Source organism: Pseudopipra pipra, chromosome 1 (assembly GCF_036250125.1).
Source record: "Pseudopipra pipra isolate bDixPip1 chromosome 1, bDixPip1.hap1, whole genome shotgun sequence".
Classification (NCBI taxonomy): Eukaryota; Metazoa; Chordata; class Aves; order Passeriformes; family Pipridae; genus Pseudopipra; species Pseudopipra pipra.
The window spans coordinates 79481192-79496749 of NC_087549.1; the positions used below are offsets into that span (position 1 = coordinate 79481192).

The window sequence follows — 15558 nt, forward strand, 5'->3', positions numbered from 1 at the left end:
GGGGAAGATAGCTCTCTCTTCTGCAGCGCTGATGGTGAGGACATAGGCCTCAACATGTTCTTGTTGTGGATCATAAGTAAAATTAACTAATTGCCACCAAGCCTGGTGGTCTATTTCAAATCGTGTAGTGGAGCTATCTCTTAATATTGTTTCTCTTATTTCTTGAGGTAGTATACCCGACATCCCTTCTCTCAATATTCCTGCCGCTACTGACTGTATCCATTGTTGTGTTTGAACGCACTGGATAGCAAGTGCAACTTCTTTGCTAATATCTCCAGCGTAATCAGCAATCTTGACAAAATCTTCAGCGGTGTGGTCAGCTATTAGAGCCATCAATTTAACTACTAAGGATTGTGTTTCTGCTAAAGTTAGCATAGATGAGCTTAAAGGTACTTTAAGCTTACCTAGATTGGAAGTGACGGTACTCAACTTATTTAGTATTACCTCTTGGTCTATGGTGTTCATTATACCAAACCCTGTGCCAATCCATCCACTTATATCTCTTTGTGTTCGTTTGTGAAGTGACCTAGTCGCTAACCAGGCATTCCAGCCTTTGAGACTTTGCTTTACGAACGGCTGGCAATCTTCTTGTAAGTGTGTAATGTCTGTTTGAATGTTCATCTGTACCTTCTTTAGAGAATATGTAGGATTTAGTAGTAACTTCAACTCGTTTGACTGTCTTATTACTTGAGGTCCTATCAAAGTGAAATTATGTATTCTTCTACATTCTACTTGTGGAGTGATTTCACGAGATGGGTCTTTAGCTAGTGAAATTCTTTTTCTAACGGTGTCAACACCTGGAGGGTTTCCTTCCCTATTACAGGTGAATGTCACTGAATGATTTAACTCGAATAGAATTTCACATTGTGCTCTGCCTCCTTCAAAACTATCCCACTGACATGAGATTGGTCCTGGCCGTTGAGTCCAAACAATGGGCTGACCTTTTTTTATTTGGCTATAAGTGATTAAATCCTGTTTAGATTCATCTGGCCAGAATTTAATCATCAGTGTTAGTTTATCTGTTTTTCCTATTAGTCCCTCAACTTCTCGACACCCTATTTGAAATTGGTCTCCCTTTTGTGCTATGAGATAGCCTGGGTCTGGCGTGTAAGGTTGTTTGTTATGTAAAATATAAATCTCCATTTCCGGGAAATCACCTTCGAAAGGTAGTTCTATGTAAGCATTAGACCACGGTCCTTCAGAGGTAGAGTTTTGAGATAAAACTATACTTATCAGAAGTCCAATGATCAATGTTGAAAGAGCCGGATTCATGATGCCAGGTCTTCTTGCTTATCTTCTGGAGCTTTCTTGACTCGAGAGTAGTGAATCCATGTAGGTCGTTCCTTGATCCTAACCGCGGTGAAGGTGGTCAGCAGCACTTGGAAAGGTCCCTCCCACTTTTCTTGTAGGGGTTTTCCTAAAAGATTCTTAACATACACCCAATCACCGGGGTTAAATGGATGCAATTTACAGTCAGGTTGCTTGGGCTGGTGTTCTATTACTACTGCAGCATTTTTATCAAAATGTTTTCCAACAGCAATTACATAATCATATATATATTGATTGCCTATTTGGTCTACAGCATCACTATTTACAACTTGCATAGCATAAGGTCTACCGTACAGAATTTCAAACGGGCTCAACTTTTCTTTCGATCGAGGTTTGACCCTCAATCTAATCAGAGCAATAGGCAGAGCTTGATACCATTGTAAGTTAGTTTCTTGACATATTTTAGCAATTTGTTGTTTAATAAGATGATTCATCTTTTCCACTTGCCCACTGGCTTGTGGCCTGTAGGGCGTATGCAATTGCCATTTAATTTGCAATGCTTTGCTTATTGCTCTCACGACTTTTGCACAGAAATGTGTACCTCTGTCTGAGGATATACTCCTTGGTATTCCAAATCGTGGTATAATTTCGTTTAGCAAAACTTTAGTTACCTCCCTCTCCTTGTTTGTTCTGCAGGGAAATGCTTCAGGCCACCCAGAAAATGTATCAGTTAGTACCAATAGGTACCTATACCCCCCTTTTCTTGGGAGTTCAGAGAAATCAATCTGCCATACTTCACCTGGGAATTTACCTCGATTTATTGCTCCCTGATGTATCTTGGTCCCTGTATTTGGGTTATTCTTCAGGCATCGTTCGCATTGGGTTGTAACTTGTTTTACAGTAGTGAATAATTTTGGCCCTGCTATTCTAGTTTGCAAATACTGGTAAAGTGGGTCTAAACTCCAATGTGTTTTCTCATGTTCTGTTTTCACAAATTGCCACATTAACTTCTCTGGTATTATTAATTGTCCTGTTTCTAATTGACCCCATCCATTGTCTAATAATTTGCCCTTGTTCTTTTGAATCCATCTATGATCTGAGTCCTGATAATCTGGTTGGAAGTCGGTATTTAGCTCTTCTGGTATTAGAGCTGTTATAACCACTTCCTTGGTTCTTGCAGCAGCTAATTTAGCTTCTGCATCAGCTTTCCTATTTCCTATCTCTGGAACAGTGTTACCTTTTAGGTGTCCTTTGCAATGCATTATGGCCACTTGTGCTGGGAGTTGGACTGCTTCTAACAATCGTAGAATTTCTTCTGCGTGTTTGACTGTTTTCCCTTGGGCGGTTAGCAGTCCCCTTTCTTTCCAAATTGCTCCATGAGCATGTACGACGGAGAAGGCATACTTAGAGTCTGTCCAAATATTAATTCGTATGCCTTCTGCCAATTCCAGGGCTCGGGTAAGAGCTATTAATTCTGCCTTTTGGGCTGAGGTCCCTGCAGGTAAAGGATTTGATTCGATTACCTCTTCCGTTGTGGTTACTGCATAGCCTGCCATTCTTACTCCTTGCTTCACGAAGCTGCTGCCGTCCGAGAACCAGTTGTCTGCATCTTCAAATGGCTCTTCTTTGAGATCCGGGCGACTGGAGTAGACTGCTTCGATGGTTTCTAGGCAGTCATGCTCTATTGGTTCTGCTGACATTCTTCCTTCTAGAAATGAGGCTGGATTCACAATGTTAGTTACTTGAATGGTTACGTCATCTGATTCAGCTAGGATTGCTTGGTACTTTAGGAATCTGGAAGGTGACAACCAATGGCCACCTTTCTGTTCTAGTACAGCAGACACAGTGTGGGACACTAACACAGTCATTTTCTGGCCCATCGTGAGTTTTCTGGCCTCTTCTATATTTATGATCACTGCGGCCACCGCTTTCAAACAGCTGGGCCATCCTTTGCTTACTTCATCCAGCTGTTTGGAGAAATAGGCCACAGCTCTTTTGTGTGGTCCCAACTGTTGCGCTAAGACTCCTAAAGCCATCCCTTGTCGTTCATGAGAGAACAGCCAAAAAGGTTTTGTTACATCCGGGAGGCCCAAAGCTGGGGCTTTTATGAGTTCTTGTTTCAGTCTCTTAAAAGCTCCCTCTGCTTCGGGAGTCCAGACTAGGACACTCTTAGATTCTTTCAGCAAATCATACAGTGGTTTAGCAAGTATCTCGTATTGATAAATCCATAAACAGCACCAACCTGTCATCCCTAGAAAGGCTCGTAGATCTCTCACCGTTTCGGGTTTAGGCATTTGGCAGATGGTTTCTTTTCTTGCTGTTCCTAGGGATCATTGTCCTCTGGAAATTTCATTTCCCAGGTACACCACTTTTTCTTGCACTAGCTGCGCTTTCTGTTGAGAGACTCAATATCCACTTAAACCCAAGAAATTCAACAGAGAAATAGTCCATTTAACCCATTCTTCTTCTGTCCCAGTTGTTATTAGCAGATCATCTGCATATCGTAGAAGAGTACCATCTCTCTGTGGCCTTTGACCTTGAGGTAAAACTGTCCAGGTTAATTGAGTAACTCTCATTCTAAAAATTTCTCTATTATCAGTTCGATTCCCTTTCTTATCTTTTAGCTTCAGTGGGTATTGTTTTCTGATTACTGGTTTTATACAACTGATAGTCAGGCTCAAAGCTATTATCAGTTGTTCCTCGCTTACTTGGAATTCAAGTTTATTTTTGTTGAATTATTCGACAAATAAATCCTTACCTAGTAGAGACCTTGGAGATTTGGGTAGATAAAAATCTATAATCTTCTATTTGTTTCTCAATTTTACGCTTGAGAGGTTTTTAAAAATAGGCTTTTTCTGGTTGGCCTGTCGCTCCCACTACTTGTACAAATTTGTCACTTTTGGCATTAGTTCCTGATTCAAAACTAAAATATAACTCCTGTGTTGATTAAAAACTCTAATTCTTTTTCACCCTCCCCTAGCTCCATTTTAACTAGTGGGTCTGCTAGGGAATGACTCACCGGTCCTCCTCAGTCACTGCTCTGATAGGGGACAGTAGCACTCTTAAACTTCCTATTTAATTTAGGACTGTCTCGTTTTCAGTGACCTATTTGCAAGCAATAGGAACACTGTTTTGACTTTATTCTGGTTTGTTGGGAAAGGAAACCTCCTCTTCCCCTTGCAGGGTAACCACGACCTCTGCCTCTAGTATTTATCTCTGGAAACCCTGAGCTTTGGGCCGCCACTGCTACCACTACAACTCTAGCAACTTCCTCATTCCTTTCCTCCTTTTCCCTTTTTCCTCTTTCTCTGTACCACTGCAACTCTCCAAGCCTCACTCACCACTGTCTCCAAATTCTCATCTGCAAGATGCTGGAGTTCCCGCAGCTTCTCTCCAATATCTGGGTTACTCTGTCCCATCAATAACGCTAGTAATTGTTGTTTGTCTGCTTTTGACGCAGGATCTAAGGGTGTACATTTTCTCATGGCAGCTCTAAGTCTGTCTAAGAATTCCGAAGGCGTCTCATCTCGCCCTTGTCTAACATTATAAAGAGCTGCCCAGTTAATGGCTTTAGGTATTGCTTTCCGCAGACCTAATGCTATTAGCTTCCTATATTGCACCAGCAGCTCATAATGATTGGGGTTATTTGGATCCCACTCTGGATTTTTACTTGGGAATACAACTTCCAATTCTTCGGGCAATACGGCGGCACTATCTCTTCCTGTTTTCAACACCAGCTCTTTTTCCGTTTCTGTTAATTCTGACAGCATTACTTCTATATCACTCCAGTCGATATCTAGGTTCTTTGCAATCAACTCGAACCTCTTAGCCACCCCCTCTGGGTTCTTCCTAAAATTCCGGGCTTCTTCTCTCCAACTATTCAAATCACTTGCTGTGAATGGTACCTTTACCCGCCCCCGGTCTCCTGCAATGGGCATTATCTGTCGAAGGGGAGCTACTGTATAACTTCTCTCGATTCTTTCTTTTGCTTCCTTTCGAGCTATAGACCTGGTGTAGTGTGGGTGGCTAGTTCCTTCTCCAGGGTCGTCTTCTTCTTGGGTTCTAGTGTCTGTTCTATTCTTTCTCTTTTCTTTTCTTTTCCCTCGTTTCGGTTCTTCGTCCTCACTTCCCGTTCCTGCCCAGTCATCTTCTGCCAACCCTCTAGCATGATTCACACAGTCCAGTCGCTTCTCTCTCTGGGTTTGGAGGAGACGCTGTCGGCGCTCAGCCTGCCCGGGGCTGCTCTCTTCCCCTTCTTCTGTCCCTCTGGTATCTCTCTTATCATCTATTTGAATCACTATGTTTAACCTTTGGGTGTTGTCTTCCTTTTCCCCTTGAATAATAATACCACTACATCCTCCCTTGGGGGAATCGCCCTCTTTTTCGTTACCTCTTAGTCTTGGTGGGCTACTTTCATTCTCATGACTAGCATCTTTTGGTGTGCTAGTTTCCACTCTGTAGACACTGTCTTCTTTTCTCGGTGTACTGGTATCTCTATTCCTGTCTTCTTTTGGTTTAGGCGGACTACTCTCTTCCCCGTGACCCTCCGGTCTCATCAGGCTACTTTTTTCCTTATCGACCTCTTCCTCTCTGTAACTTTCTTCTCTGTAACTTTCTGACCCCTGTGGACTACTCAGTCCCTGCGAGCTGCTTTCTCCTTGGGGGCTCTCCGATTTTGATGGGCTACTTTCTTCCCAACTGTCTTTCGATTTTTGAGGACTAGCTCCGGTCCTGGATCTTCCTAGCTCTAGCGAAATATCTCCTAATAGGCTAGTGTCTCCTTCACCTTCTCTCCGCTTTGGTCGTGGTATCCCGTATCCTGGAGCATATGGTTGGTACTCCCATAAACTTATTCTACTTTCTTCTTCACTGTCCCTTCTTTTTAATTTAAGACACTGTTGTCCGATACTACAAGCATCACAACAACGTCCCTTTGGTTTCAAATTTTTCTTATCCTTTTCCAAAGCTAAAACCAAGGGGTCCTGCGGTGCAACATTTACTCCGCATTCTCTCTGCCACTCAGGCTTATTCCTGAGCGTGAAAAACATGTCGCAATACATCACTTCATCCCACTTGCCCAGTCGACGGAGGAACAACATGAGCTGTAAAATAGTGTTGTAATTTGTTGTCCCTTCAGGTGGCCATTTCTCATCATCATCTAGTTTATACAGAGGCCACCATTGCGTGCAGTACTTTAAGAGTGTTTTCTTGCTTATGTTTCCTCCTGGGGCTCCCCCTAGATCTCTCCAATGCTTTAGGATACACCCCAGGGGGGTTTTCATATTTATGTCCTTACTTTGCTGGCTTCCCATTATTATCGTAGGGCCTGGTGATGTAGTAATGGATAAGGTTTTGTGAGAGGTAGGGGCTCACCAGACAAACTTATAGGGTGCTCTTCCAGATTTTTCTACTATCTGTGCGTCAGTAATATACCAACTAATCTGGGGATCGTGTTCCCAAACGGGTGTCCAATCAAGAAACTCTTCTAATACTAGTGGATCGTATCCCAACCTCCCACTCTCCTTTTCTATTTTTCTTATGAATTCCTTTACGTGATATTCTATTATGTCAAGCAATTCTTGTCTCTGAATTCGTGCTTCTATGTCCAATCGGGCTAGGCTTCCACCAATGTGTTCACACTGTGTAGCTTTCGGTATGTCAGTAAATTCTACTTTAAATCGCAATACTTTCCTTATCCTATTCCACCGTCTTAGAGTATTTCTGATTCTGCCCCAATACTTCATGTACGCAATCTCCAATCGCTTCGTCCGTTTCTGGCCTGGCTCCTCGCGGAGAACAGGAACCGCAGAGCGGGACTCCCACTCGCCCCGCAGCAGAGCCGCGTCTCAATCACACTCACATTCACACTTGCACACTTGATATAGGAGAACTTTCCTACCTTCTGGTTTCTATCTGAGCAATCTGCGTTACCGAGCAAGGTCGCGAGATGGCGCCGCAGACCGAGAGATATGGCTTTGCTGTCGGCTGTCCGATTTATGTTACCACAAACTCACAGGATGTTGCTGCAAACTATAAAACACACTTCTTACAGAAAATGCAACCAAGATGTTACAAATACCTGTCTATGAGTGTGGCAACAATAAAATCTCACCCACTTAGTTTCTGCCAAATCTTGATTTGACCAACAGCGTATACAGTAGAAGGTAAGGGTACGATTGAGCGCTATTTCTTGTGTTCCTCTTGGACCCAGAATATATTTACCACAATTGTTACACAAAGCTCTAACATACAGTGAACAATAACAGAAAGGACAGATTTTAATCCTAGGATTTATACGTGCCGGCAAGAGCTTATTCACTTTTATAGAACTGAGATTGCAATCATTTCCCATATAGAGTTAAAAAGACGTCTTAAGAACTATACCATATATGAAAAACACAACATCTAATTTTTTACAACAGACAAACAAACTGCTGCAAGCAATGAAACAGCTTATTTTAGTTTCGTTTTACTCGTTGACAAAAACCAAAACATTTAGCAAGAGAAACCGCATTCCAAGAATTCTTTGCTAGTACAAGGAGCTTTCTGGGTCCTAAAGCTCCTAGAAACTCTCAAACAGCCTCGGAAGAATTAAAAATGGTTAATTTTCTGAATCGAGCACAGTTTCCAATGCATTACCAGACAATATCTTACACAAAACAAACAAACAAACAAAGAATGATCAGGGTAAATTAGAGCAAGAACATTTGCAAACAAGACACAGAAACATAAAGGGTGAACACAGCATTACAAAGAAAAGACATTTACACTGCAGTGCCGGGACTCTAACCCGTTTAGGGACTCTAACCCTTTCTTGGCAGGACTCTAACCTGCTCTCTGTTTACACTGCAGTGCCGGGACTCTAACCCGTTTAGGGACTCTAACCCTTTCTTGGCAGGACTCTAACCTGCAACTTTCAATACCTGGGACTCTAACCCAGCTTTAGGGCTAATGCTGAGGCGTCCCCCAGCTCCCTTTTGGGCGATAGCGTCCTATCCCCACCAACTTAATTACCTTCTTTTATAAACTGCAGTTCAAAACATAAATACCTCTTAATTTGAAGCAGGAGGTTCTTGTCCACCGTTGCGCAGATCCAAGGGGTCTGGGAGACTCTGCCGACAAAAATTCAGTCGGGGGGCCCTGAGAGCGTCCCGGCCCCTTGGGTCCTGGCTCAGGAAGACCCCCGCTCCTGCCTGGCTCGCCAAATTGATGCCAATTTTATGCCCCAAAACAAGGCGCGGAGAAACTGCTCAGAGACAGAATTTCAGTCTATAAGCAGGAGGTATTTATTTCACGGCCGGGGAGCAGCCAGGTCGCCCTGGACAAACTGCTCCAACTCGAGAAACACACAATCCAACTTTTATACACGTTTTGCCAAGCAATTACATCATATATTATGAATATTCATTACATTGCAACATCTACTTTTAATATTCATAACAGGTGGAGTTGAGGCGGAGTTAGAGGCGTGGTCCTTAATTTGGGGAGAACTTCGGTGGGAGTTCCGGTCTTCCTTCATCATGAACCTCGTGTCCTTTTCATCATCATCCTCCTAAACTTTTGAACCTTCCCTAATTTGGGTAGCTTCCTTATGAATTTGGCAGAGAGTTTCGGTATTTGGCACCAATACCTAATTTCTTGGCATGTCCCTCTCTTTATCTCTTTGGTTTCCTCCCCATATGTCTCTTTTTGTGTGTACTAGCATTTTCTGTTCATGTTTATGTTCTCCTGTGTCAGCGCGACCTGTACCTCAGTGAATTTATTGTCTCCGCTTTCATAATGCTGAATTCTATGTGCCTTGCTAAAGCTTGCTTCTACATTTTGTGCTTAACTCTTTATATTGCTTAAGTTCGCTTTTCAGGTGTTACCTGGCTTCAATCCCTTCAGTAAAAGCATTCATTGTAATGAAACCACTGTAAACTACTTTTTCCAATTCATAGACTCTTTTCCCCATTTCTTATTTCTCCAAGGAGCATGGAAGCACAGCACCAGTGGTGGTTTTTTGAGGGTGTTTTGCTACCTAAATACATTCCTATCCTGTTTTCCATGCATCAGTTCCACTTGCTCTCTTCATCAATATTTGCAGACAGTTGCAAATGTTACTCTGATAATCTTTGTATGTATTTCCAGAAATTTCTACCAAATAGAAAGACTTCAGTCTTTTTTTATACCCTTTAATTCATTAGATATAAAAAGTGATTAAATGAGTGTATTTGCGGATGAAGGATGTGTCAGTTACAGTAATTTCCCTGAGCAGTCACTCAAAATATTCTTGGGAACTAATTAAGACATTATAGCCTCAAACAGTGAAAAAACAGATGGGTAAAAACCTGTTTGAATTACTGGTTTCAGAGAGTAGTGGTGAATGGATCATACACCAGTAACAAGTAGCCAGTACCACAGGGTCCATCCTGGGACAGGTCCTGTTTACCAACTTTATTGATGATGAGGTTAGACAGTACATACTAGTCACATTTACACAAGACAAATTGGTGAAGTCAGTCAATACACCTGAGGGCACAACCGTCATCCAGAGAAACCTGGACAGGCCAGAGCAGCAGGTCAGCAGGAAACTTATGAAATTTAACAAGGACAGAGCCAAATGCTGCCCCTGGGCAGGAAGCACCAGTGTAAGGACACAGGCTAGGCATGTATGATTAAGGGTAGCTCTGTGGGAAGGGACTGGACTCCTTGTCAGACACAACTGAGCATGAGCCATCAGTGTTTGCTGGCTGCAGGGATGGCAAGAATATGCTCTTCACAGGGGCACAGCCAGGACAGTAGTGGGGGGCACTAATACTCCTGCACTCAGCACTTACACTTCATTCTTGATACTGCATCCAGTCTTGGACCCCCCTGGTAGAGGAAGGACATCAGTGAGCTGGGATTCAGTGGAGAACTCCCTTGGCTGGATTTATAGAAAGATTCAGTGATGAATTGAAACCGGGAGGTTCAGGCTGGATATAAAGAGACAAGTTTACCGTGAGGACAGTGAAGCAGTGGAGCAGGCTGCCCAGAGAGGCTTGTCAGTCTCTGTGCTTGGAAGTGTTAAGCCCAGATCTGATGTCACTGACCAGCCTGGTCTGACTGTACAGCTGACCCTGCTTTACATAGCAGGTTGGATTAAAGACCTCCTGAGGTCCCTTCCAACCCAAATGATCATGTAACTCTATCACCATATTCAATTTCTAAAATTGCTTCTGTTTTCCCATACCAAGAACTGCCAAAAAAACCTAACCCCAAAACATCAGGCACACTAGTAAAACCCAAATCACCTTCTAGAGGCATCAGATCCTGGAGTCTGTTTTCTGGTGTTTCAATTCCATCCTCTTGAGATTTAAATGTTTTCCTAGAATAACTTCTCATCAGTTCTTAAAATAGGTAGATCATATCAACAGCAACCTCAGCCAGGTTTATATTCCATTTCTCCAAATGTCAACAAATATATAAGAATAATACCAGATGATATTTTAGGTATCACCCGGTGCTATTCTTACACAGATACTTATTTCCTGACTCATATTCAGATTCTTGTAAAGTACTGAGGATGTCACTCATCCATAAAATAAAGAAACCTTGGTTTCTTCTTTTTTTTTATTTTACAGTTAATAAAAAACTTCGCAAAGCTTAACTATTGTAGTCGTGCATTGCTAAGCATGAAATAATTCTAAGTCTATAATTCCAGAACCGATTCTCATAGTATGTAGAACAACCAACTTCCTATGGGAATTTTACTGTCTCATTCCTTGGGAAAAACAGATTGTTTGAGGGAAAATAAGACTTGAGGAAGCTGAACTTTAATTTAAACAGTGATAGGTGTATGAAATGTCTGAAGAATTTGTAATGTTAAATTTCTGACAGGAATGGATTAATGGAGGAGCAACTGGTGAAAGGAGTTTGATTAATAGTTTCACATGACTAATTCATTACATTGTGTATGATGCTGTTACATATTGCCTTGCAGGTTCTTTTGGAATATAGGCACATTTTTAATTCTGAAGAAAATGCTGTGCCATGCAGTTTTCTGTTGCTATCGCTGTACATACCAGCTGTGACAAGTACTGCCTTATACTTGGGAACTTTTACTTTGCCTCAGCCTCTTAGAGTGATGATGCTGAGACACAACTACTGCCCAGGAATATTCTATTGAAAATTCTGAACAACATTATGTCCACATACCATATGCTAACATCCTTTACTCAAGAGCCAGCAGTAGAGAAGTAGCCGTGCAGTAGAGAAGCAGACACTAACAAAATACCAGGTCAACAGCTTCCATTGTATTCCAAATACAACCGCACAAAGCTTCCAAAGGTCTATTTCCCTGCAGCCACAGTAAGGAGCAGGGGACTAGGAACACAGTACATCTCATTTACCAGGAAACTTAGTATACTTAACCATTTGCAACTGTGAGGAAGAATTTTATATAGATTCTTCTTGAAATATTTAGGAGGCAAATAGGAGTCTCTTCCAACCAAAAGATTTTCTTCTCTGGATGACTCTGCAACTTTATCTGTAGTTTGGAGTTTTGTCATGAATTGAAATCCAGAAGGCTCAAATACTGCAGAATTTATGAGAAGTATCCACCATAATTACATTTTCTATTTAGGGAGGAGAAGTGATGAAAAATAAATTAAGAATTTTTTTTAGCCATATTCTTTCACTTTTTTAAAAGCAATGCATTTATGTTTTGCAGATACATCATTCTATATTTTCAAATTGAAAGACATTCAAACTATGTTCATGAATCTGAAGGTGAATAGTTGAAAGCAATTGATAAAATATTAATGATGTTGAATAATAATTGGAAGTTATTTAGCATCACTTGACTAGATGCTCTAGAAATCCTATGAATCCTATGACTGAATAAAGTTGTGGGAATTTAAGAAAAATTAGTATGTTGCTCATAGGGAAAAAAAGCACTCTAGTAAAAACCTAGTACACATACATAATGTGAGTGCAGTGTGAATGAAATTATAAACTGGGGAGGTGAGGGGCTGGGGGTGAAATCACTAAAGGAAGCAAAAGACACTGATGTCTTATAGGTTTTGATTTTTTAATTTTTATAGACTTTAGAAGGAGATATGTAGTGACTGTAGATTTTAAATGTAGGTGTATTACATTTCTTACGGTATTATACCTTTTACCAGTATTTTCCAGTGAAACTAATGGCAGTAGCTTAGCAGTTACACATACCAAACCCCATTCCATATCAATCCCTCAAAATTCAGTTAGCTGTTTAGTCTTCTTTTCAATGTGGAATTGCAGAAAACACTGTAAAGTCTGCACCCCAGAAGATGCAAACATAGGCACAATTACCTTCAAGCCCAGAACTCTGGAGGGCCTCCAAGGACTCAACGTGCGGAGGGGAGGAAGAAGATGATGAAAGAGGGGTCCCAAACTCCCCCACCTCAATTCTCGAAGGGGTGTCCTGGGGCAGAATGGGGTAGAATGGGGTGGGGGGTGTGGACGAGCAGGGTTTGGATGGACATCATTATAAAATCGTAGCACCTGTGTCGGAAGACGTGAGCGGTGGTTTGTATTCCTGGTGCCTGGAGGCTCATTAAAACTTCTGCTCCCTTATCTTATCTCCTACCTAATTTGGCCTGGAGTCTTTTTCTCTTCGGTCTTTTAGGCAACAACACTATAAATGATTATCAAATTTGATAAATAGGATAGGGGGGCATAGTGTCTTGTGTTTATTTAAGGAGTTAGAAATAAAGTTAATCAACATACTCCAGGTGCCGTTCTAGATAGAAATCATAGATGCATTTCAAGCAAATGATAGATTCATTTTCAGTGGTTGGGGGGGTTTCTGTCTTCTGTTTTGTTTTGTTTTGTTTTGCTTGTTTGTTTTTTTTGGGGGGGGTGGGAGTTAGTGAGTGGCTTTTGTTTGGTTTGGGGTTTTTTGTTGTTGTTGTTTGAGGGTTTTTTGTAAGTTGGAAAGAGAGGTGATGTCATATAAGAGGAGGGATATGCAACTCCAGTTCAGATGCTGGGAAATAGCCTGCTTCCAGAGGGAGGTTGGAGTAGAAATATCAAGGTTCAACAGAACTTGGCACAGTAACAAAGTTTCAAATGGAAGATAGCTGAAGTTTTGCATACATATTAAAAGGTAAATGAGGGAATCTGTGTGGTAACAGCTTGTCAGCCTGATATTGATCCTGGGTGAAATATTAAATGTCTGACGTAAGCCTATTAATAAATAATTAATTCAAGTGCTAAAGAGTTAAAGGATTAAAATGTAATTAATGCCAGTCAAGAAGAGAAAACCAAAATATTACTTTTGATAAAGATATACTTGGCAAGTTCAACAGGATCTGTTTCCTGTTATTTACTTAGAACCTTGCTTATCAACTCATTGTTGCATAATATTTCAATTAAAAAGACTCATGCAAAAAAAAAAAAGGAAATTCACACATTAAAAGTAGATTAAAAAGCTGATAAATATTTCTTTGAGCTTTCTTTAGCATGGATTAATAATCAAAGAGGGTGTGTTGCTAGCAGAATTTCAGTGAACAGTCCTAAACCCACTATTATTTTACATTTTATCAAAGACCTGAAATGAAATACAAATTAATTCCTGATAACATTTATAAATGACACAAGAAATAGGGAAATTAATCTAATGAAGAGGAAAGATCAGTAATCCAAAGTGATCTGGGCTCATTGATAAATTAGCCATAAGCTAGCAAAATGAATAGCTAATCATACTAAGCATACTTAGCATAGCTAAGAGTAAGGTTGTACAAATTACAGTAATTGAAGAACATTTCTTCGAGATTTATGATTAATCCAAAGAAGAAATTTGCTTTACTGCTTTGAGTTGCCTATGTGATTTAGCTTTTACTCCCAATGCACTTTCAGCCTTGTATTCTATTGACTGATGCTGTACAGAACAGCTGAATGTCCATAGCTACCAGATTGTGGATTATGCCTTCATGAATGATTTATGTTTGTGTAAAAATCCCTTATTCTCAAATACCAAGCATAACAAAGCCACAGTGTCTGTTCACTGTCAGTCTGGACAATCTATCCACTTAAAAGTTCGAAATATGAAGTATAAGTGAATACAAAAGTGAATAAATACAAAACCAAAATATATTACCATAACCATGTTCGGAGTTCTTAGGCACAAAGATTAGATTGTAGTTCTAGATTGAACTCTTCTGACTGAGTCCCATTATCTGACTTCCATCTTTGCATTACTTTTCCACATAACCAACTATAAAGTCACACAGTGTGGCAGTGTATGCCACGTGTCAACAGTCTCACATGCAGTGTAAAGGACAGTTGGAAACAAGTCTGACTAGAGCTGGAATGCACGGAAATATTGCTATCAGAAGAGTCCCATTCCCTGAGACCAGGACAAACAAATAATCTTTTAGGAAATTTGCTTAGGATTCACCTGATAAGATTTGAAAGATACAGGCATGTGTCTGTATAGCATACAACTTTCCGAATAACTCACAATACACTATTCAAATGTACTTCAGGAGCTACAATTTACATTTTGCTAGTCATGGTGAATGTTCACTATATACTCTATATGTCTTCGCAGACCTATTTGTGTAATACCAGCAGTTATGTAGCTGCCATTACTGATGAGGTTCACCATACAACATACCATGCACAGTAGCTTATTTCTAACAGTATCAAACTATTTGCAAATTTTTGTAATCCATTTCCATAGCAATGTTTAACTCCTCAGTTTTGAGGACAGACTATTAGTTGTTACTAATATACAGTGAGTCAATTTATTTTGAAGTACAGTTTAAATCACATACAAAAAGGTTTCTCAAGGCCCACAGAGAAGTGATAAATTCTGACCTATCATACTTGATACAATCTCAGAAATCTTTGCCATATTAAAATTGGATTAATGTATGGCAGTGAAAGTTTCATACATTTGCTCTGTATGCCATCTGTACATTTTTAACTTGTTTCTCATTCTAGAAGATATTCATCTTTTGTATGGGCTACAGCACAGACATGAGAAATCAGGATACTAATCAGCATTATACATCTGTTCTGACTAAATTGAAAACTCCATCTCAACACACCATCCTTTGCCATTAGCAAATTTCACCACAAAGAACATGATCATAAGAAGTCTGATGAAATATTTGCATAGTTCAGCCTTTTCCCTCCTACCATGTCCAACAGAGGATGAATAGGAAGCCATGAGCACACACATTTAAAAATAATTCCCCAGAATACTCTGTAGTTTCCAGTAATTTGTGGCTCAGACTTCAAGGATAAAAGGGATATCTACAAGTTTCCATTTTTTAT

General features: G+C 40.5%; 1 protein-coding gene across 1 annotated transcript in view; it reads right to left on the minus strand.

Annotated features, from left to right (window-relative positions):
* Positions 1 to 346: 346 nt before the first annotated feature.
* LOC135417653 (uncharacterized) overlaps positions 347 to 15558 on the minus strand; it is a 34676-nt gene continuing 19464 nt past the window's right edge. The window contains exon 2 of the mRNA XM_064662063.1: positions 347 to 389. Coding sequence (XP_064518133.1) covers positions 384 to 389 — 6 coding nt within the window. The 3' untranslated portion in view covers positions 347 to 383. The remainder of the gene's footprint in view (positions 390 to 15558) is intronic.